The sequence below is a fragment of the Coregonus clupeaformis genome, unplaced genomic scaffold (genome assembly GCF_020615455.1).
Source record: "Coregonus clupeaformis isolate EN_2021a unplaced genomic scaffold, ASM2061545v1 scaf1723, whole genome shotgun sequence".
NCBI lineage: Eukaryota > Metazoa > Chordata > Actinopteri > Salmoniformes > Salmonidae > Coregonus > Coregonus clupeaformis.
Window position 1 is genome coordinate 84,691 of NW_025535177.1, and position 22,759 is coordinate 107,449.

General features: G+C 40.6%; 2 protein-coding genes and 1 pseudogene across 2 annotated transcripts; all 3 read left to right on the plus strand.

The window, feature by feature from the left end:
- The first annotated feature begins 3,943 nt into the window (after positions 1 to 3,943).
- On the plus strand, positions 3,944 to 7,803 carry LOC121572584. The gene is made up of 6 exons (XM_045218684.1): positions 3,944 to 4,036; positions 4,221 to 4,255; positions 6,506 to 6,630; positions 6,915 to 7,265; positions 7,556 to 7,672; positions 7,766 to 7,803. Exons 1-6 carry the CDS (start codon positions 3,944 to 3,946, stop codon positions 7,801 to 7,803), a joined length of 759 nt encoding a protein of 252 aa, XP_045074619.1.
- Positions 7,804 to 15,129: 7,326 nt separating this feature from the next.
- LOC121572585 (tyrosine-protein phosphatase non-receptor type substrate 1-like) lies at positions 15,130 to 16,709 on the plus strand. The gene is given in 6 exon segments (XM_045218685.1): positions 15,130 to 15,172; positions 15,250 to 15,270; positions 15,308 to 15,649; positions 15,855 to 16,205; positions 16,424 to 16,473; positions 16,590 to 16,709. Coding segments are annotated over 6 exon segments (927 nt in total).
- A 2,405-nt stretch (positions 16,710 to 19,114) lies between these two features.
- LOC121572144 lies at positions 19,115 to 21,291 on the plus strand (annotated as a pseudogene).
- The last annotated feature ends 1,468 nt before the right edge of the window (positions 21,292 to 22,759 follow it).

Genomic DNA, 22,759 nt, shown 5'->3' on the forward strand with positions numbered 1-22,759 from the left:
TTTTCTGGAATTTTTTTCCTCATTTTGTCTGTCATAGTTGACGTGTACCTATGATGAAAATTACAGGCCTCTCTCATCTTTTTAAGTGGGAGAACATGCACAATTGGTGGCTGCCTAAATACTTTTTTTCCCCACTGTATGTGTGTTCCTACCCCTATGAGCATCCACACACCATTCACTATTTCTCTCCTGATGTGAGACCGGGTGCGTCCCTCCTACCAGGTTACACTTAAGTAACGGTCCAGGAAAGGTGCGTCAACCTTTCCCCACCAAGGACAGAGATTTTCACACTCACTTGCACTCTCACTCTTTCACGCACTTGTCTAAGTTACCTGTAAACTTAACCCCTTCTTGATACACTTCCTCGACACAAGAAAACAGTTTTATACAGGATTTCTATTTATTTAGCCCCCTAGGTGATACACTTCCTCGACACACCTGGACTTCTACCTATCCTACTCTTTCCTAAGTGACCTGTAAATTCTGCCCTCTTTCTCTGATTCACTTCCTCGACACAGAGAAAAAGCGATATTTGTACAGGATTTCGCCTACCTAAGCAGTCCTAAAAAGCGATTCACTTCCCCGACACGTTTTAGAGCGGTATCCGTAGGACTTTCTAACATGATATTGTCTGATCGATCAACCAGATGGACAGCCGCCCGTGCCGAAATGACCCAGACAAAGTGATCAGCAAGATTAATCAAATGAATCGACCGAATCGAACAGACGCAACAGAGGAGTAGCCGAGTGACCCCGATGATTGAATGCACGAATTGAGCAATCGAATCAAACAGATCGATCAGACTGTCCAGATGAGCAACCTGAATGAGACAGATGAATCATCCAACTTGACCACAACCAATCAAATCACAATGGATTAAACAGAATGACCAGCAGGACGAACAATTGAATCAAATCATTTGAACAAACGGTTCAGACGAACAACCGAGTGACATCGACGAGTACAAGACGTGTCAAAACAGTCGTTTTAGTCAAACAGATGCAATCACACTGACCAAATGATCAACTCAAACGAGACAGATAACCCACCCCACTCAACCACAATGATTGATCCACACCAACCCAAGCATCCACCTACCGAGCAGATCTACTTAAACTATTTTCGACTTATTGCAACCCTCGAGGCTTTTCATCATTTTAACATGCATTTTATATCCAAAAGCTCCCAGTTGCTAATTTTCTGGTTCTTAAATTTGGAGAGACCTACTTGGTATTCTGCAGCTGAGGCCGGGCCACGGATCGAACCACACAAACTTTATACTATATAAGTAAGAACTTGGCTTACCTTTTTAAAAGTGGCCGCTTTGTTTGTATGGTCCGTCCCAAGCCGTCTCACAGCCGCAGGTGTTCACCGTCTCTGGTCCCTGTTGTCAACTCCTGGCAAAGCACGCTAAATATGTCGTAGAAATATTTGACTCAAAAGTAGTCAACTCAAAAATATCTCTCAAGAAACTGGAGCTTGTGAATCCAAAAATTAGACTTTTATTATCTAATAACAAAAGCCGAGCAGTTCCATGGAATGACTGTCTCTCTTTGGCTTAGCGCTCCCTTTTATACACACACAAATGCACAAACATGCTTACATGGCATATACAGTTACCCCCTTATGGCAAATTCCTAACTTATTTTAGTTCTGCACCACCCTTCTTTTTCAACGTCCAGCTGTCACACAATGTCCAGTCCAAAAGGTCATGAATGCTTTTTCTATATGAAGCCTCTTCTTCTATCATTCTATTGGTTGCGTGGCTCAGGCCCCTTCTTAAAAAAGAACTAATGTAAAGCCTACTATGTCCATAATAAGTATATAGGTTATAGGTTGAGAGCTTTTGTGAAAGAGCACATACATTCATTTAATAACTCAGTTATATACTGCATGGCTATATTCCTTATTTAAGCATGCATCTGGATTATAAAATATCAAACATGTTTATTATATTTTACCTTTGGCATCTCCCTACATTTGCCTTAATGATACATAAAATATTTCTATACTCCTCAGCTGGCTCGTCAGGTTCCCGTGTCTCAGCTGGCTCAACAGTCTTCCATGCCTCGGCTGGTTTAACAGTCTTCCGTGCCTCGGCTGGTTTAACAGTCTTCCATGCCTCGGCTAGCTCGACAGGTTCCCACGCCTCGGCTGGCTCAACAGGTTCCCGCGCCTCGGCTGGCTCGACAGGTTCCCGCGCATCGGGGGGTAGGGGTACATTCATGTCTACTCCCGTTCCCCCTCTTCGGCGCTCGAGGTCGCCAGTTGACTGTTCATTACCCACACTTGCCACCATCATTACGCGCGGTATTATATGACTCACCTGGACTCCATCACCTTCCTGATTACCTCCCCTATATATGACACTCCCTTTGGTTCATTCCGTAGGCGTTATTGATTCTGTTCCTGTGTTTCATGTCTGTATGCTACTCATGTTTCTTGTTTTGTTCCGTGTATTATGTATTATTAAATTCACTCCCTGTACTTGCTTACCGACTCCCAGAGTACACGTTACACTAAAAGTCTTATGTTTCAGTAATGGGGTCATAATATTTTGTAACTTAAACCGTTCAAAAGATAGACACATTTGTAGGAAGAAAACTGAAACCGCTCTGATTATAACAACCGCAATTAGCAGCTACCGGAGGTTACTGAAGTAATCCCAATTCTATGAACAAAGGTTTTGTACATTTTTTCTTTTGAACCCATTTTTAAATCAGGCGACACTACATGGGGTCGCAAACTCTAGCTTGTAAAACGCTGACCTATATGAACCCAACCGAACCCAAACAGCTATCTCCATTTTGATTCAACACAAATATGCTACACTTCTGTTTTTACACTCCATATAAAACACCTGTGTCAATTCTGCTTTCTGTAAATAGACATTGTGGTCCAATACCAACTACCACGCCCCCTACCAATGAAATCCCTGTTGATCTCACTGTGATCTCAGAGTGTATGAAGAGGTGTTGTCTGATTCACAACCAGAATAGATCTACACACATAATGGCCAGAACCTTCCTACAAGCTCTACTGCTCTATGGATTAAGTAAGTAAACTACTTACTGTTAAATTTAACATGGAGACTGAGAGTAAGATTGACTGCATATGTCAAGTATAACCAGAATGTTCAGTGCAGCACTTCTTCCTGATTTCTAACATGTACATGTGATATCAGCGATTATAGTCATTAACTTTGTTCTCTGTGTTTCAGGTTTGGTCTCTGTTTTGGTTTCTCAGTCTCAGACTATGGAGGTCCGTATTGGGGATACCATCACTTTGCAGTGCTCCAATGTTACAACGGCTGTGGGACACACAGCATGGTTCAAGCAAGTCAACGGATCAGAGCCTGTGTGTATCTCGTCTATGTACAGCTTTAATTTAACACCTTATCTCCACAATGGATTTCAAAGGAGCCATTTGGAAATGTTCAGCACCAACACCACCATCTTTCTCAAAATCACAAAAGTGGAAATAGCTGACTGTGGCCTGTATTTCTGTGGATTGTATCCACATAGCCACATGTTCTTTGTCAACGCAACAGTTCTAAAAATTCAAGGTACGGTTTCAACTATTTATCTGGCTTTTGATACATTTGAAAATGTTTATCAACCTAATCAGGAGATATCATGAAACAAAAGCACACCACTGATGGACATATTTTGTATCATTATAATTTTGAGAAAAAATACTTATTTATTCATAATTATTTCGATGTTATAGGGCACAACGGAGGTGAGGAAATACAGGAGTCATCTAAAGAGAGTGAATTTGTCTTTCTTTCTCATGTAGATAAAACATAATAATAATAATAAACAAATATGCAAAATGTTGAGGTCTGTCATTAAAGGTTCACCAAGTGATTTAATAAAATGTAATCTAACAGGACATTGTAATGGAACTATCAGTCTAGTAGGAGAGGATGTTGATGGAACCATGTACCTCCTTCCCCTGGTTGTGATCCTGGGTGTTGTGACTGATGTTCTACTGATAGTCATCCTCATCCTGGTCCTCAAGATCATACGAGAGGCAAAAACACACAACACATGTAGGAGCCCATTTCACGATAATATGGGTCCTGTGAACTACACTTCAAATGTGGATGTTCTTCCCATGATATACTGTAAACTGACGATCAGAAGAGTCAGTGTGTACACTAGAATGGAATGATCCGTTAATCCATTCTCTCGTCTCTCTTTTATATCATATTCAGGACCTGATTCTCAAAGACAACCACAAAATGATCAGGTAAATACTGTATCATTAAATACTGAAATATAAGCAATTCAGAAACTGTGAAAATTACAACTTTGGTCTTTGTCATGGTGTTTGCAAATCTACAGAACCAAGATCCAGATGAATTGAATTATGCTGCCCTGAATTTCACCTCCAAGAAGAGGAAGATGGAGAAGAGAGAAGGAGCTGGACTGCCATGTAGTGTATGCCACTTTAAGATGACAAAGTGGAGGAGGATGGAAGAGGTGGAAAATTGGTTGGCCATTTCTTTGAATACAAGTTTAAATCTAGCTCTATTGTATCTGTGTAGTTAAATTAAATGTATTGAAATGTAAATCAGTAAATATCTCTGTAGTGTTTTTGAGTTGTACATCAGGGCCACTGTAGCTCTCAGTTAGGCCACACAGCTCAGTGGTACAGGGTGTGGTTAGAGAGGAGTTAGAAGTAAAAACACAACTGTTTAATTGCCGCAGAGGAGTAGTTGCCTCTTTTGGCCTCTCTTAATTTAGATCTCTGTTGTGTGTGTTAGTGATTTGGTAATTTTTTTATAGGATGACCCTGAGGGGCAAAGTACCCAGCAGTAGACAATTGCATTGTATTGATCACTTATAAAGACAAAGAGTTAAACCAAAATAGCCTTTGTCATGATGTTATTCGCCCCTTAATATTTCCTATCTTGGCTTTGCACTGATCAAAGCCCCCTATTCCGAGAAGGAGAATATGTTTGGGGTCTGAGGTAGAGTAGGAGCGAGTGAGGGTACGCATCACTTCCTGTGGTGTAAGTGACAGGAAGGAGAAGCTCAGTGTAGAGTGAGACCTGCTGAGGTGAACATCACTGGGTCTCTCATAGACGAACACTGGGGGATGAAATTTACCTTATGCTCTCGCCTCTCTCTCTCTCTCTCTCTCTCTCTCTCTCTCTCTCTCTCTCTCTCTCTCTCTCTCTCTCTCTCTCTCTCTCTCTCTCTCTCTCTCTCTCTCAGTATTTCTCACCAGATTTCCAGTCCACCTGCCAACAGATAATATGGGCAAAATATTTGTGTGTAAGAGTAAATGCCTGGGTGAGGGCATGGGGGGGGGGGGGTTCTATTCACACCTCTCTTCATCTGTTCATCTGGACGGTAAACACCATACCCCTGCCCCTCAGTTAGATGTGCAAATAATGTCAAGAACACAAACAACAAGCTAAATGCATTTTACAAACCCTAAACTGTGCAGGGTTTCTTAAACTATGGGTCCAAAGTTATGAGAATACATCTATAATCACACACTAGTTCTTCTTACTTTGGGTCATTGGGGGTCGATTTTGGTCACGGGAGGAGAGTCAATTTCTCAGTTGGGTCTCGGGTTGAAAACGTTTAAGAACCCTAAAGCGTTCAACAAGAGGACAAAGTGCAGATAAAGATTGAAGGTTTAAAATTAGTCCAACAAAAACACATATTATTCAATGGTATTGCTGTTAAAACTAATATTAGTATTAATGTTGGAGGCTTATGATGAAAACCAAGAGCCAGAAATGCAGCTTTTATGCAGTGGTGGGTAAATTGACATTATGGATTACTTTAACCCTTGGGCTGGGATGGGTTGGGGTTGGTAGTATTAACAGCACTAGAGATCATTCACTGTTTCCTGTCCAAACATCAAAAGAGAAATCATTTCAGCAAATGTTTCATTTCTCTCAAAAAAATAAACAGACGTATCAAGCCAATATTTGATTGTCTTGATCCAGTGACTCTGAATTGCTTTATAATGCCGTCTTAAAAAGTCGTTCCCGGGAAGCTCAAACTATGGTAAGCTAGAGGACACACATCTAAGATTGTATTCAGCCAATAAAATCTTGTTTCAGTGTTCCCTCCTACTGTATGATGGGTACATGTAAAGTGTCATCATATATAAGGTGCATATAAAGTGTTCCACTGTCAGACCCACACACTATACAGTGCAGAAGGGACTAATGTTACAGTGATGAATAGAGAAGTATTTTTGTTTTACATCAACTTGGGTGAGTGTAAGACATTTTAATTGAATTTCTTTTTAATAATTTGTAGTATGTAGTTTGAATATAAGTGAAGTGGGATATTCTGTGTGTAATGTGTAGAAATGGTTTATCCATGTCTTTGTCTTTGATCCATTTTGTTTGTTTGCTTTGACAGTTTGTGCTTTTACCAAACCAAACGTAATCCAACCAACCCCTGTGATGGTTACTGAGCTGGGAGGCACTGTGACTCTCACTTGCTTTTGTCCCAACGTGTCTGTGACCAGGTTTGATTGGTTCAAGCAGAGTTTTGGACAGAAACCCCTCCGCATGGCATCATCTCTTTATGTGGGTCAAGACAGTGATTATTCCAACAACTTTATCAAGGACTTTACTGAGACCAAACGTTTGGGTGTGAGGAGAGGAGTCTACAGCTATAACTTGACCATATCCAAGACAGAGCCAGGGGACTCAGCTACATACTATTGTTCCATTACAGCCATCTATGAGCAAACATTTGGAGAGGGAACTGTTTTAATTGTCAAAGGTAACACAATGTCTTTCTTCAATTTCAAATTGTGTGGCCCTGTACGTTGATATGTTCGTTCAACTGCTTCATCAAATGCTAGTGATGATTACATGGCTTTTCATGTTTTTCACCCACTTAGTCTTAATTTAGTTACTCACTCTCTTCAGGTTTAGAGTCCAACAGCATGTCTGTGCTCCAGCAGCCTGTGTCTGAGTCAGTCCAGCTAGGAGACTCTGTGACTCTGAACTGTACAATACACACTGAGACCTGTGTAGGAGAACAAAGTGTCTATTGGTTCAGACATGGCTCAGGAGTATCCCGTCAAGGAATCATTTACACCCATGGAAACAGTATTGATCAGTGTGAGAAGTTCCCTAACGCTGGGTCTCCTACACAGAGCTGTGTCTACAACCTCCCCAAGAGGAACCTCAGCCTCTCTGATGCTGGGACTTACTACTGTGCTGTGGCCTCATGTGGGGAGATACTGTTTGGGAACGGGACCAAGCTGGACATTGACCGTAAGTGATACTTCTGACATTCTGTTATATTATAATCTATATAATCAATGTTATTTAGGTTGCAGGCAAGGTATCATTCAGATACTTCAGTGTTTGTATATCATTGAGATATCTTTGCTTTCCTATATCCTTCAGATATCTTTGTTTTTCTATATCCTTCAGATATCTTTGTATCTGAGAGAAGAAAGTATGACTCTCAGATCAGGCTGAGTCTTGTTGGTGTCTTAAACATTGTCATGGCTTTATCCCTCAGTGTCTCAGTGTCTCTATCCCTATTTGATATTTCACAGATGGTTGTAAGGAGGACCATCTTCTGTTCATGTACTTCCTGGGCGTAGCATTGGGTCTGTGTGTCATCCTCATCATTGTCCTTACTTGCGTTTTGTACAAGATGAGCAAGTGCACAGGTAAGCAATATTATTGTGCAAGATACAGTATGCTTATCAATTGTTGGTGCAGTTACATTATTTGACATGTTTTGGTTAAAATTGGTCATAAAGGCTCTTCATTGTTTGGTGATGATTATTATATTGATTAATGTGTTTGATTAAAAGGAACGCAACCTCAGCCAAGTGCTCCTGCAGTCCCCAGTCATTATAACCAGGTAACCTGACCTAACACTTTTTTAGCTGTTGCTGAATCAATGTATTTTTCCTTCAATCAAAATATGAAAATATGTGTTTTATTAGAAGGATTGTTTCACTATACCGCAATATTTAGTCTGATACCAAATAATTGGATTGACATTTTTGCTATTCCTCTCAGGATCAAGAGCCTGATACTCTCCATTACGCCGCTCTGAACGTCGTCCAAAAGAAACTGAAGGCCGGGAGACAGAGGAACGCCATGGAGAGAGACACTGTGTACTCTGGGGTGAGACGCCAAAACATGGACTGAAACGTCAACTTTTCCTCTTTAATAACTTGCATTGATTCTGTGTTCTCTACACTGTATGTATGACTGTGGCTTTTACATTGTAAGTTACAATTACTTGTATTTTGTAAACCTCCTTTTTACATTGATACTTTTGTTCAATTTGGAACAAATAAAACATTCAAATGCTTTCATATACAGGTATTGTTTGATTTTCATTCATTTTTTGTCCTTACATTTCTACAACACTTTCACCCACATATTCACTGTGCAACAACCATATCAAGCCTATGCTCAATGTAAAAAATATGGTTGGCTGCATAATAACTGTAAATATGTATCTATTGCTGGTGTTTTAGCCTGTCAAGGTGTCTTATTTTAGCTGTATCCTTTTTCACAGCTCTCTGTGGTGTCATGACTGCCCTAAATAGATTTTCCACTCATGTAAACTCAACTCTAACCCCCAGCAATGACCGTCAGTCCTCACCACACTCTCTTTTCACACACCATCAAAACCACAAACATCCATGTCACTGAGAGCACAACTCTCTCTCTCTCCATAAGAAAAGACTGAACTAAAAGAAACTTTTATCTGAATATACTTTGAACAGAATTGATATGGTTGAATGACTGATTTTCAATATGACAATGTTCACATAGTAACTGAGCAGTTTTCACAAACTATTGACAAAATGTGAATATGTATAAGTGCACCTTGCAGGACTGCAATCCATTTGTCTTTCAACAGGGAGCAGCAGTGTACATGGAAGTCCCCATAACTGCCTCAACAGTAGATTTGGCAGCAACTTGTAGTTGTCAAAATGTTCAAAATGTTCACTAATTTGATGAAGTATCATAGACAACTTGCCTTCCTGTGATAGTTCATGTGTCTAGCCGAAATAGCAGTCAAACAAATGCCAAAAAAAGACAATGTGTGGCTATGAAGAATCTATAACAAGGTAATATAGTTATTAAATGCTTATTACACATCTATAACATGTTAGAAATAATTTCCAGTTGCTTTAAGTAGAAACCACCTAAAAAGCCAGGCAGTCATCATCACTGGATCATTACTACTAACCTCAACATAGTTATAATAAAGTGTAACTTAGTAACAAGGAGCAACAATCACTCAAAATGAAACAGGACAGAGTGATCTGTATGATGAAGACAATGACTCATGTGTTTGAGTGTGTAGTTTTGTAATTGAGTTCCAGATAGTCTTTGCATAAGTAAACCTTTTTTTCAAGTCATATCTCCTCTGAAATGTCTTGACCTTCTTTTAGATGTGTTGATAACATGACTCTCACATCCACCCACACATATCTAACAAGTTCACAGGTACTTGCGGTCTGCTCTAAGTACAAGGCCATATCTATGCGTTGGTCAGGCCTGCTGGCATTGCACACACAGGACCCTCCTATCTGCTCTCTGTGTCTCTGTGGTTTTCAGCAGGATGTCTATCTGGTGTCAGTCTGTTGTTTTCACATTTGTTAATGTTGTTCATTTTCCTACTGAAAGCTAGCAGTCACAGCAAACCGGTTCTTTATCAACTTACTCGGATGTACATAGTTATCTGAAATCAGTTACAAACCACAAAGAACTGCTAATGAACTCCATGTGATCTCTCCGAGTTAAGCATCTTATGTTGTGTAATACAGAACCATCTATTCTATATCTATGGGCTCAGGGGGAGGGGCCATTTTATGATGATGTCATGGGAGAACTAGTATATTCTCAATCAGTCAAGTGTTCTAGGGCTACTGCAGGGTTCCAATAGAGACCAATAGAGGAGGATCCTCCTTCTGATAGATTGCCTCCTATGAGAACCTCACTAACCAGAGAGTGATGCAGAGTGGATAAAGTGTGTCATGTGTATTGGTTATGTTTTTATTTATTTTTATTTATTTCACCTTTATTTAACCAGGTAAACCAGTTGAGAACAAGTTCTCATTTACAACTGCAACCTGGCCAAGATAAAGCAAAGCAGTGCGATAAAAACAACAACACAGAGTTACATATAAAACAACACATAAAGGGGTAAAACAACACATAAAGTCAAAAATACAACAGAAAATATATATACAGTGTGTGTGCAAATGTAGCAAGTTATGGAGGTAAGGCAATAAATAGGCCATAGTGCAAAATAATTACAATTAGTATTAACACTGGAATGATAGATGTGCAAGAGGTGATGTGCAAATAGAGATACTGGGGTGCAAATGAGCAAAATAAATAACAATATGGGGATGAGGTAGTTGGGTGGGCTAATTTCAGATGGGCTGTGTACAGGTGCAGTGATCGGTAAGGTGCTCTGACAACTGATGCTTAAAGTTAGTGAGGGAGATAAGAGTCTCCAGCTTCAGAGATTTTTGCAGTTCGTTCCAGTCATTGGCAGCAGAGAACTGGAAAGAATGGCGGCCAAAGGAGGTGTTGGCTTTGGGGATGACCAGTGAGATATACCTGCTGGAGCACATACTACGGGTGGGCGTTGCTATGGTGACCAATGAGCTAAGATAAGGTGGGGATTTGCCTATCAGTGATTTATAGATGGCTTGGAGCCAGTGAAGTTTGGCGACGAATATGTAGTGAGGACCAGCCAACAAGAGTGTACAGGTCACAGTGTTGGGTAGTGTATGGGGCTTTGGAGACAAAACGGATGGCACTGTGATAGAATACATCCAATTTGCTGAGTAGAGTGTTGGAGGATATTTTGTAAATGACATTGCCGAAGTCAAGGATCGGCAGGATAGTCAGTTTTACGAGGGGCATGTTTGGCAGCATGAGTGAAGGAGGGCTTTGTTGCGAAATGGGAAGCCAATTCTAGATTTAACTTTGGATTGGAGATGCTTAATATGAGTCTGGGAGGAGAGTTTACAGTCTAACCAGACACCTAGGTATTTGTAGTTGTCCACATACTCTAGGTCAGACCCGTCGAGAGTAGTGATTCTAGTCGGGTGGGCGGGTGCCAGCAGCGTTCGATTGAAGAGCATGCATTTAGTTTTTACTTGTGTTTAAGAGCAGTTGGAGACTACGGAAGGAGTGTTGTATGGCATTGAATCTCGTTTGGAGGTTTGTTAACACAGTGTCCAATGATGGGCCAGATGTATACAAAATGGTGTCGTATGCGTAGAGGTGGATCTGAGAATCACCAGCAGCAAGAGCGACATCATTGATATACACAGAGAAAAGAGTCGGCCCGAGAATTTAACCCTGTGGCACCCCATAGAGACTGTCATAGGTCCAGACAACAGGCCCTCCGATTTGACACATTTAACTCTATCTGAGAAGTAGTTGGTGAACCAGGCGAGGCAGTCATTTGAGAAACCAAGGCTATTTAGTCTGCCAATAAGAATGCGGTGGTTGACAGAGTCGAAAGCCTTGACCAGGTCGATGAAGACGTCTGCACAGTACTGTCTATTATCGATTGCGGTTATAATATCGTTTAGGACCTTGAGCGTGGCTGAGGTGCACCCATGACCAGCTCGGAAACCGGATTGCATAAGCGGAGAAGGTACGGTGTGATTCAAATGGACGGTGATCTGTTTGTTAACTTTGCTTTCAAAAACGTTTGAAAGGCAGGGCAGGATGGATATAGGTCTGTAACAGTTTGGATCTAGGAGTGTCACCCCCTTTGAAGAGGGGATGACCGCGGCAGCTTTCCAATCTCTGGGGATCTCAGACGTTACGAAAGAGAGGTTGAACAGGCTGGGGGGTCCAATCAGTCATGCAGTTTCAGCTGTTACACTTCAGTTAGTGCATGTTTATGTGAATGATAGGGAATGAGACCGACATACAATTTACTTCTTTCATTCGATCGTTGTTTATCCCATATACACTTCCACAGCTCTACCCCTTTTCACCCTTATACATTTACATGTTAGTCATTTAGAAGATGCTCTTATCCAGAGCAACTTACCGGAGCTAGTAGGGTTAAGTGCCTTGCGCAAGGCCACATCCATTGATTTTTCACCTAGTCGGCTCGGGGATTCGAACCAGCGACCTTTCGGTTACTGTCCCAATGCTCTTAACTGCAAGACAAGAAATGTTCAATGTATAACAACCTTCCTATGGGTCATCTGGAGTACTGTAACCACTGAATGACCTGTTCAAAATAATAATAGTTTTCTTTCAAATAATTTAGGTACACTTGGTTTTGTTGGTCTTCTGCAATGGAGGCAAGATAAATCAAGTGTAACTAAAGTAAGTATGAGGAAACAAATAGTCCACTATTTTGACCCAGTGTTCTCCAGAGAGGTGAGGAAACTAATAGTCTACTATTTTGACCCAGGGTTCTCCAGAGAGGTGAGGAAACTAATAGTCTACTATTTTGACCCAGTGTTCTCCAGAGAGGTGAGAAAACTAATAGTCTACTATTTTGACCCAGTGTTCTCCAGAGAGGTGAGACAACTAATAATCTACTATTTTGACCCAGTGTTCTCCAGAGAGGTGAGAAAACTAATAGTCTACTATTTTGACCCAGGGTTCTCCAGAGAGGTGAGAAAACCACAAACCACCAAACAAGTAAAACCTTCAAGACAGTTACATACATTTTACAGCATCCTGTGTCTCAGTGAGTCCAGCCAGTAGACTGTGTGACTCTGTAGGGTGCAATAGACCACAAGACCATGGTCGTCTGAATCAGGCGTTAACAAAGAAGATTGGTTCCAGTTCAACCAATCACCCATTAGCCCATTGTTGAAGTGTTGTACACATGGGTAGACTTTCTCCACCCAAGACGGTATATTCAAAGATGGTGTCACTGTTTATAATATTTATAATTCTCAAACATATTGGTAAGATATATAACTTTACCAAGGACTTCAATGGGACTAAACGTCTGAGTGTGATGAGAGAACATCTCCAAGACCCAGTTAGGGGACTCAGCTACATACTACTGCGGTGCTATTGAAGTGGGCAAAGTCAAATTTGGAGAAGGGGCTGTTTTGATTGTAAAGGTAACCTGACTTAGCTTTTTTATTTGGGATTTTCATTTTGCATCCAAGAAATTCTAAATATATAAGAAATTGTCGATAAATAAATCTAGCAGGCCAAAACAATTGACACAACATGATCTTAATATGTCACTCTTTTCAGATTTAGAGTCCAACAGCATGTCTGTTGCACAGTAGCCTTTGTCTGAGTCAGTCCAGCCAGGAGACTCTGTGACTCTAAACTGTACAATACACACTGAGACCTGTGTAGGAGAACACAGTGTCTATTGGTTCAGACATGGCTCAGGAGAATCCCGTCCAGGAATCATTTACAGCCATGGAGACAGGCGTGATCAGCGTGAGAAGAGCTCTGAGTCTGGATCTCCTACACAGATCTTTGTCTACAACCTCCCCAAGAAGATCCTCAGCCTCTCTGATGCTGGGACTTAGCACTGTGCTGTGGCCTCATGTGGGGAGATACTGTTTGGGAACGGGACCAACCTAGATGTTGAGTGTGGTCACTCTGATCATCCACAGATGAGAATCCTTGTCCTTCTCTCCATCATAAGAACTGGAGTTCTCCTCTGCTGTCTGACCATCTTCATCATCATCTATACCACCAGGAAACAGATAAATCTAAGACATATTTCGATAGACTTTGGTTTTGCAGTAAATGTTGGAAATATCATCACTATGTTTTGGGAATGAGTATTTATTGAGATTACTGAGTTGTTTCATATTGAATTTTTTAAATGAATGGCCTGTGACCTTGTATAAAAAGTTGTATGTCAGTTGATAAAATTGCTCTCCTGAAATCTCTGTATATGTTGCTTCTTTTAGCATCAATAAATATCAATTTAAACAACTGCTACTGACTAAAATAGACTTGTTCCTTCTCTTGTGTTCTGTACATAGAGTATGTCTGTATGAATGTGTGCAGAGGGCTTCTGCAGACACAACCTACTGATAAATGCTAAACCCACCCATGCTTGCACCCGCACAGTGAGATGTTCACATGTAACTCCACACTGTGGTCTGCTGTGAGCACAAACCAAGGCCGTCTCTACGCTTTGGACAGGCCTGCTGGGCTTTTACATACCCTGTGTCTCTATGTGGTTTTCAGCAGGATGTCTATGTGGTGTCACTCTGTTTTCTCTCATTCTTTCATTGTTGTTCACAACCAAGACAATTAGCAACGCAGTCCACTTATATACTGTATGCCATGTAGCCTGTATCTTGTCACAAGATCATAGGTTTAATTAGTTCAAACTACAATCATTTGTTTACAGAGTTTAAAGTAGAACTTGTATCAATGTATGCTAGGCTACAGCCAAGAGGCCTGCCCCCCGAGGTACACCCCTACTAAACGCTCAACTAGTAGCCTACACTTGAGTTAGTACATGAATGACAGGGATAAGACTGACTTTCATTCTGTAGGTGTTTCCCCCACATACCCTCACAGTAATGCTCCACCCCTGTTCACCCCACATATCAGGATATGTTCTATGTATAACAGTCCTCCTATAGGTCATCAGGAGTACTGTCTGTAACTGTTGCATGGGATGGAGGTACATTTATCTAAGGCACACAACTGAGTTTGACACCAAGAGCATACAGGTACATGTATGTGTAATGTATGCTTGAAAATGTACTGCATACTTACCAGATAACATTATACTTTTAACCCACTTTACTGAAGGATATTAACAAATTATTTTTACACACTGCCTCAGTATTAGACATCTTTGATTCAGCTGGTACCTAAATAGCAAGCTATACATTGTATGTAAAAATAATCAATTATCATCTAGACACCACAAAGTGTGTATGCTTCATCCACCCTCTAGAAAATATCCTATACAGTAAGCATTGGTTCACATTGCATGGATTATATGAGTGATTTTCAGTTACGAAGACCATGGTGGGCTGAATAAGGTGTTAACAAAAATGACGCGTCCAGTTCGACCAATCACCAATAACCCCATAGTTGAAGTGTTGTCTACATGGGAGGACTGTTTCCACTCAAGACACAGGTTGTGAAGAGGACAACTTCAAAGATGATCACACTGAGTCTGTTACTGGCACTTCTTGTAGAGATGGGTAAGTCCAACTTTTATATTTCTCTGCTTAAGGGATGTACGCTAAGTTACAATATTGATGCAATTCATAGATTTATATTTTTGGTATATCAAGGACTTGTGTAAGTAATGGATGATGTCTCTGTCTGTATTCTAGCTGCTGCACAATCCTCGGAAATTAATCTTGTTACAGCCAATGTTGGAGAGACAGTGACTTTGCAATGCTTCTATAAAGGCAACCTGGCACTGTACTTTATGTGGTACAAGCAAACAATGGGTGACAATCCTTAAATCGTATCAACCTTTTACAAGTATAACAAGAATGCAACATTTTACCATGAGTTTAAGGGTAACACTCGCTTCTCAGTGCAAAGCGGTGAAGGAATGAATCCCCTAAAGATATCAGACGTTCAGCTCTCTGATTCAGCCACATATTACTGTGGGAACTCTTATGCCAACCAGGTGGAGTTTGGAGAAGGAGCCATTCTCATTGTGAAAGGTACAACATCTGAATTTAGAATGAAAGGAAATAGTAACTAATGTTCTGCAACTATAATCTTGAGGGATTTTTCCACATTACGTTTTGGATACAATGGCTTAATTATGCTATATTTGCATAATCAGAAATGAGAATGATTTCAAAAATGTTAAGTTGGGACACAACATACGGAATAGATTTACTGACTTATAAACCCTCTTGTCAGGATCAGGGTCCAGAAACATGTCTGTGCTCCAGCAGCCTGTATCTGAGTCAGTCCAGCCAGGAGACTCTGTGACTCTGAACTGTACAATACACACTGAGACCTGTGCAGGAGAACACAGTGTCTATTGGTTCAGACATGGCTCAGGAGAATCCCGTCCAGGAATCATTTCCACCCATGGAAACAGGAGTGATCAGTGTGAGAAGAGCCCTGAGGCTGGGTCTCCCACACAGAGCTGTGTCTACAACCTCCCCAAGAGGAACCTCAGCCTCTCTGATGCTGGGACTTACTACTGTGCTGTGGCCTCATGTAGGGAGATACTGCTTGGGAACGGGACCAAGCTGGACATTCAAAGTAGGTGATACGGCTTGCATCTTTTTATATATTTTACTAATCTACTGTGTAGAACATACATTTACTTGCTGTTCTGAGTGTCTTCTATCAATGTTTTAATCTCCACAGGCCATAGGGCAATATTATCATCTCTGGATGTATCTGTATTGGAAGAAGGGGTTGTATCTTTATCTTTGGGGTGTTTCTTTGGGGTGTTTCTTTGGGGTGTTTCTTTTCAGGACGCCTCTCTCTGACTACATGTCCAGCAGTCTCTTGTACGGATGCAGGGGTAAGTAGAATTCCTTACATTTTATATTACCGTAAAAATATGTTTGAAAATGTTCATATTGAAAAATAACATATTGTAATATTTCCCCCTCCCCCCATTATAATTGTTTCTCACAGGCCCAAGATGCAGACAATCTCCATTACGTAGCTCTGAATCTGAGAAACAAGAAGAACAGGTCTGGAAGACAGAGAAGCCAAATGGAGGAAGAGACAGTGTATGCTGGGATCAGACAGTAGAACTGGATGAATGAAACAGTCCAATGAATTAGCTTTTTATTAACTCTCACTTTATTAACATTTTTAGCTGTATTACTGTAACTAATAATTACTGTAGCTACTTGAATTAAGTGCCTTGCTTCTATGCCAAACTAATTTGAAATGGACTTGCTTGTGATGAGATCAATAAAGCATTAAGCAGCAGTCAAGACAAAGGAAGTTGAATGTATTTATTTAGGCCAACATCAGGCATCTTTACATTTACGTAATTTAGCAGACACTCTTATCCAGAGCGACATACAGTTAGTGAATACATATCTTATTTATAATGGCCCCCCGTGGGAATCAAACCCACAACCCTGGCGTTGCAAACGCCATGCTCTATCAACTGAGCTACATCCCTGCCGGCCATTCCCTCCCCTACCCTGGGACGACGCTGGGCCAATTGCGCGCCCCCATGGGTCTCCCGGTCACGGCCGGCTACGACAGAGCCTGGATTCGAACCAGGATCTCTAGTGGCACAGCTAGCACTGCGATGCAGTGCCTTAGACCACTGCACCACTCAGGAGACTATACCTTTAAGGAGACTATCACCTTTAAAGGAGACACTTTAAAGGTGAAATATGCAGAAATCGCTAGGCCATTTCCTGGTTGTTAAAAATCTAATAGTTCGCCTAATTTCAGTTTATGTGACAAAACAAGCAATGCATAGTGAACAGAATCATTTGAAACATATTTTCAATAACCACAAATATTGTATTTTCAGCTGTTTAAAACTGGTGTACAAAACCGAAAGTAAAAGATGCAAAAACTAAACTTAAGAACGGAAAGCTGAGAAATAGTGTCACGCTCTGGCTCCGGGACTTTGTATATTGAGCCAGGGTGTGTTCGTTTTGTTGTGTTCTGTTTGGTTGGGTTGTCATTGGTGTTGTATTCCTTGTTTGGTTGAGTGACTCCCAATCAGAGGTAACGAGTGTCAGCTGTTGGCTCGTTATCTCTGATTGGGAGCCATATTTAAACTGTCTGTGTTCAACTTGTGTTTGTGGGTTTTTGTTCCATGTTCGGTCAGTGTCACCGAGGACTTCACGTATCGTTTTTGTTTGTTGTTTTGTTTTCGTGTACTTTAATTAAATAAAGTCATGTTCGTATCACACGCTGCGCCTTGGTCCACTCACTTCGTAGACGATCGTGACAAATAGAGCCAATAGAACAGATCTACCGCTTCTTAGTCTTACTTTCAATGAGAATGACAGATCTATAACTCACATTTCTATGTGAATTTGGTCGGGTCGCACAAAAAGTTATACATTGTTGCTTTAAGAACTAGAAGCATAGAAATAGCGCACTTAGAACAGAACTACTGCTTCTTAGACTTGCATTAATTGAGAATGACACATCTATAACTCACATTTCTATTGGTCAGGTCGCAAAAGTTACATATTGCAGCTTTAATTTGTAGTGTTAAACCGTTTTTTCTCTTCTCATGCCACTAACACGCCCTCAAACACACAGCAACCTATTTACAGTTACTCTGCGGTCTGTGAAGAACACAAGATGAGGATGTATCTGTGCTTTGTTAGGGCCTGTTGGCTTTGTACACAGGACCTTCTGCGCTCTCTCTCTCTCTCTCTCTCTCTCTCTCTCTCTCTCTCTCTCTCTCTCTCTCTCTCTCTCTGTGGTTTTCAGACGGATGTCTCAGAACTTTTAGTCTCTCTCATACCATAGGCTATACTACTTGCTCTTCAAGTTGACCATTTTAACAACAGTAAACCAACTCTTTTGATGAGGCAGCTCTATATATACATAGTCTACTGAAATCTGTGAAAAAAACACAATGAGCTATTTATTAAATCATTTGACCTAGATCTGTAGTTCTTATTCAAACACAACACAGTTTTAACTGTGAAGTATTATCATCACCTATAGGCCTGAGGAACTGCCTCCTCAATAACAAAATCATGGGAAGGGATTCTATCCATCCAATCCAATTCGAGTGTAAGTCCTGAATTAGATTTTTTTTCCGTAGATGTTTTTAGTGAGGTGGAAGTGACTGTGTGGTGATAGAAGCCCTAGTGGATGACAGTGTCATTGCATGCACGTTCCCAACAAGTTCACAACTATGAGTGTCTTGACGTAGACAACAGTAGCTGTAGTGATAAAGAATAAGGGATGCCAAACTTGAATGATTATTACTAAATTTGTACTAAATATATAAGGATATGAATATAGCTATAATAAAATGTTTGTGTGTCTGATTCAGTCCAACCACGAGACTCTGTGACTCTGTACAAGTGAAGAAGATTGTCGTAAGGGAATATGGCGTCAAAAAAATGAAGCGTCCAGTTCGACCAATCATCTGTAACTCCATTGTTGAAGTGTTGTCTATATAGGTTAACTTTTTCCACTCAAGACAGGTTGTGAGGAGGATGACATCTTCAAAGAGGATCACACTGTTTCTGATATTTCCACTTCTTGTAGAGATGGGTAAGTCCAACTTTTATGTTTCTCTGCTTATGTGATGTCCGCCCTTGATTTTGATGCATGAGATATCACATGTAATACTTTACAGACACTTTGAATATTCTAAGTTGTATTTGGGGTATGTAACAGCAAATATGTTGTATTGTTCATGTTCTTTAATACATGTGGTAGCTGGTTCTGAGTCCTCATCCATACTTCAGGACAGTGGACTCATATCAGCTAACGTTGGAGACGCCGTGATTGTGCACTGCTTCTATGAAGGCGACATGGCCATGCATTTCTCCTGGTACAAGCAACCCTTGGAGAGATAAGCTTCAACTCTTATCAACCGTCTATAGGTTTGACAGGAACACAACATTTTACCATGAGTTTAAGGATAACCCTCGCTTCTCAGTGGAAAATGGCCAACAAAAAGAATCACCTAAGGATCTCAGACATGCAGCTCTCTGATTCAGGCACATACTACTGTGGAAGTGCTTATGGCAACAAGGTGGAGTTTGGAGAAGGAGCCATTCTCATAGTAAAAGGTATGTTTTTGAAAAACTGAATTTACAGATATGAAGTGTAAATATGAGGTATTATCTAATATGATGAAATGTTGAGTTTGAAAACATTCTACAGTAATATTCTATAGATTCACTGGGTTTATTGAACTTCTTGTCAGGATCAGGGTCCTACAGCATGTCTGTGCTCCAGCAGCCTGTGACTGAGTCAGTCCAGCCAGGAGACTCTGTGACTCTGAACTGTACAATACACACTGAGACCTGTGCAGGAGAACACAGTGTCTATTGGTTCAGACATGGCTCAGGGGAATCCCGTCCAGGAATCATTTACACCCATGGAGACAGGAGTGATCAGTGTGAGAAGAGCCCTGAGGCTGGGTCTCCCACACAGAGCTGTGTCTACAACCTCCCCAAGAGGAACCTCAGCCTCTCTGATGTTGGGACTTACTACTGTGCTGTGGCATCATGTGGGGAAATACTGTTTGGGAACGGGACCAAGCTCGACATTCAAGGTAAAACCCACTTAATCTGTTAATGTCCCCAACAATACCGTATATTCGTGCAAACGTCCTACCTCCAAATGATCATATCCTTTTTTCTCAACAAGCTTTATAATAACACCATTAGCTTTTGAAGCCATATTTTACTGTTTGATGATCTTCCTAACCACTCATGAATACAATATGAATTCCCTGATATCCTTTCCACAGTTTCAGAGCATGATTTTCCATTTGATCTGAGTCCTACTGTTCTGGCCTTGGTCGTCTCCAACATCGTTCTGGGGATAGTGACCCTTGTACTTGTCTGGGTGCTGTGCAAGACTCGTAACAGAGATAGCAGAGGTATTACTGTATATCTAATGTATCCAATGTATCTAATGTTATGCTGATGTATCTAATGTTTCATGCATCTCTATGCAATGTACATTCTGTAAATGTCAGTTAAATAACCAAAGTATAAACATTGTTAATTAACTACATGTTGTTAAAAAGAGATAGATTGTCATAAAAATAATAGCTGGCCTTCCTCTATTTCAATCTCTTTGAAGGGAGAACTGATGTCCCAACATCCCAGGGCAATCAGGTACATTTGTCAACATTTATAAATACAATATATTTTCAAGAAACTGCCATTTAATTTTCCTTACAGCTAATATTCAGCTTATTTGTGCTTTTTATGTTATGAAGCTTTCTTGGAAGCAATAAGTCACTCTACTAGATGTAGCCTTCTGATCTTTGTGATCGTTATTCATTTTCCCATGGAACTTCTGTCTGTCACTGTTCCACTGACTGTCAGGTCATTGTAGTGGGTGTACAGTCTGAACAGTCCTGTCTTTTGTAGAGTGTTTTCTTCCACAGGAGAATAGAAACATTATATAGTAGATCATGCTATCATCATAATTTAATTTCTCATGCCTCCACCCCCCTCAGAATCAAGACAGTGATGTGTTGAACTATGCAGCTGTGAGTTTCACCCCCAAGAAGAACTCCTCCTCCTCTAGAAGAGCAAGAGAGAAGACCAGCAGAGAGGATGCATTGTACTCTGAGGTCAGATACATGCAGCAGCAGTGAGAGGTATCACCACTGTCACAAAGACTCCAAGAAGAACCATTTAACTATTTGTAGACTAATGAAACTTTTAGTATCTGAAATTGGTATGGAATTTATTATGCAACAAAGAAACTGTTATTTTAATATTGTCCATATGCTAGATTTATATAATGATCCTATAATGCCTTAAATAGCCATAACTTTTTACAGCTTTTTATTGTAAGAAATTATCTGATAGACAATCCCATTTTTGCTCTATGACTGTGTTTTTAACATAATAAACCATTAATTGATACACTCCGTACATCTTTATTCTCTGTCTACAGTACATCTCTGCTACCACATATACAAATATACAATGTCATTAAAGGAATAGCAGTTTAGCTGAATATGTGTCAGGCTCCATCACATCATTAGAAATGGAGGAAACACCAACACACATCTATTTCTTATCAAAGAAGAGGTGCCTTTTTATTTAACCTTTATTTAACCATGTTTAGTCTCGATGATATACAAACACATTTTTTCAGGAGATACCTTGTTCTCGCACACCATGAGAATCTCTCTGACTCCACATACCGAATAGATAGACATGTACAGTGGGGAAAAAAGTATTTAGTCAGCCACCATTGTGCAAGTTCTCCCACTTAAAAAAGATGAGAGAGGCCTGTAATTTTCATCATAGGTACACGTCAACTATGACAGACAAAATGAGAAAAAAATATCCAGCAAATCACATTGTAGGATCTTTTAATGAATTTATTTTGCAAATTATGGCGGAAAATAAGTATTTGGTCAATAACAAAGTTTCTTAATACTTTGTTATATACCCTTTGTTGGCAATGACACAGGTCAAACGTTTTCTGTAAGTCTTCACAAGGTTTTCACACACTGTTGCTGGTATTTTGGCCCATTCCTCCATGCAGATCTCCTCTAGAGCAGTGATGTTTTGGGGCTGTCGCTGGGCAACACAGACTTTCAACTCCCTCCAAAAATGTTCTATGGGATTGAGATCTGGAGACTGGCTAGGCCACTCCAGGACCTTAAAATGCTTCCTTCGTTGCCCGGGCGGTGTGTTTGGGATCATTGTCATGCTGAATGACCCAGCCACGTTTCATCTTCAATGCCCTTGCTGATGGAAGAGGTTTTCACTCAAAATCTCACGATACATGGCCCCATTCATTCTTTCCTTTAACGGATCAGTCGTCCTGGTCCCTTTGCAGAAAAAACAGCCCCAAAGCATGATGTTTCCACCCCATGCTTCACAGTAGGTATGGTGTTCTTTGGATGCAACTCAGCATTCTTTGTCCTCCAAACACGACGAGTTGAGTTTTTACCAAAAAGTAATATTTTGGTTTCATCTGACCATATGACATTTATCCAAATGTACCTAGCAAACTTCAGACGGGCCTGGACATGTACTGGCTTAAGCAGGGGACACGTCTGGCACTGCAGGATTTGAGTCCCTGGCGGGTAGTGTGTTACTGATGGTAGGCTTTGTTACTTTGGTCCCAGCTCTCTGCAGGTCATTCACTAG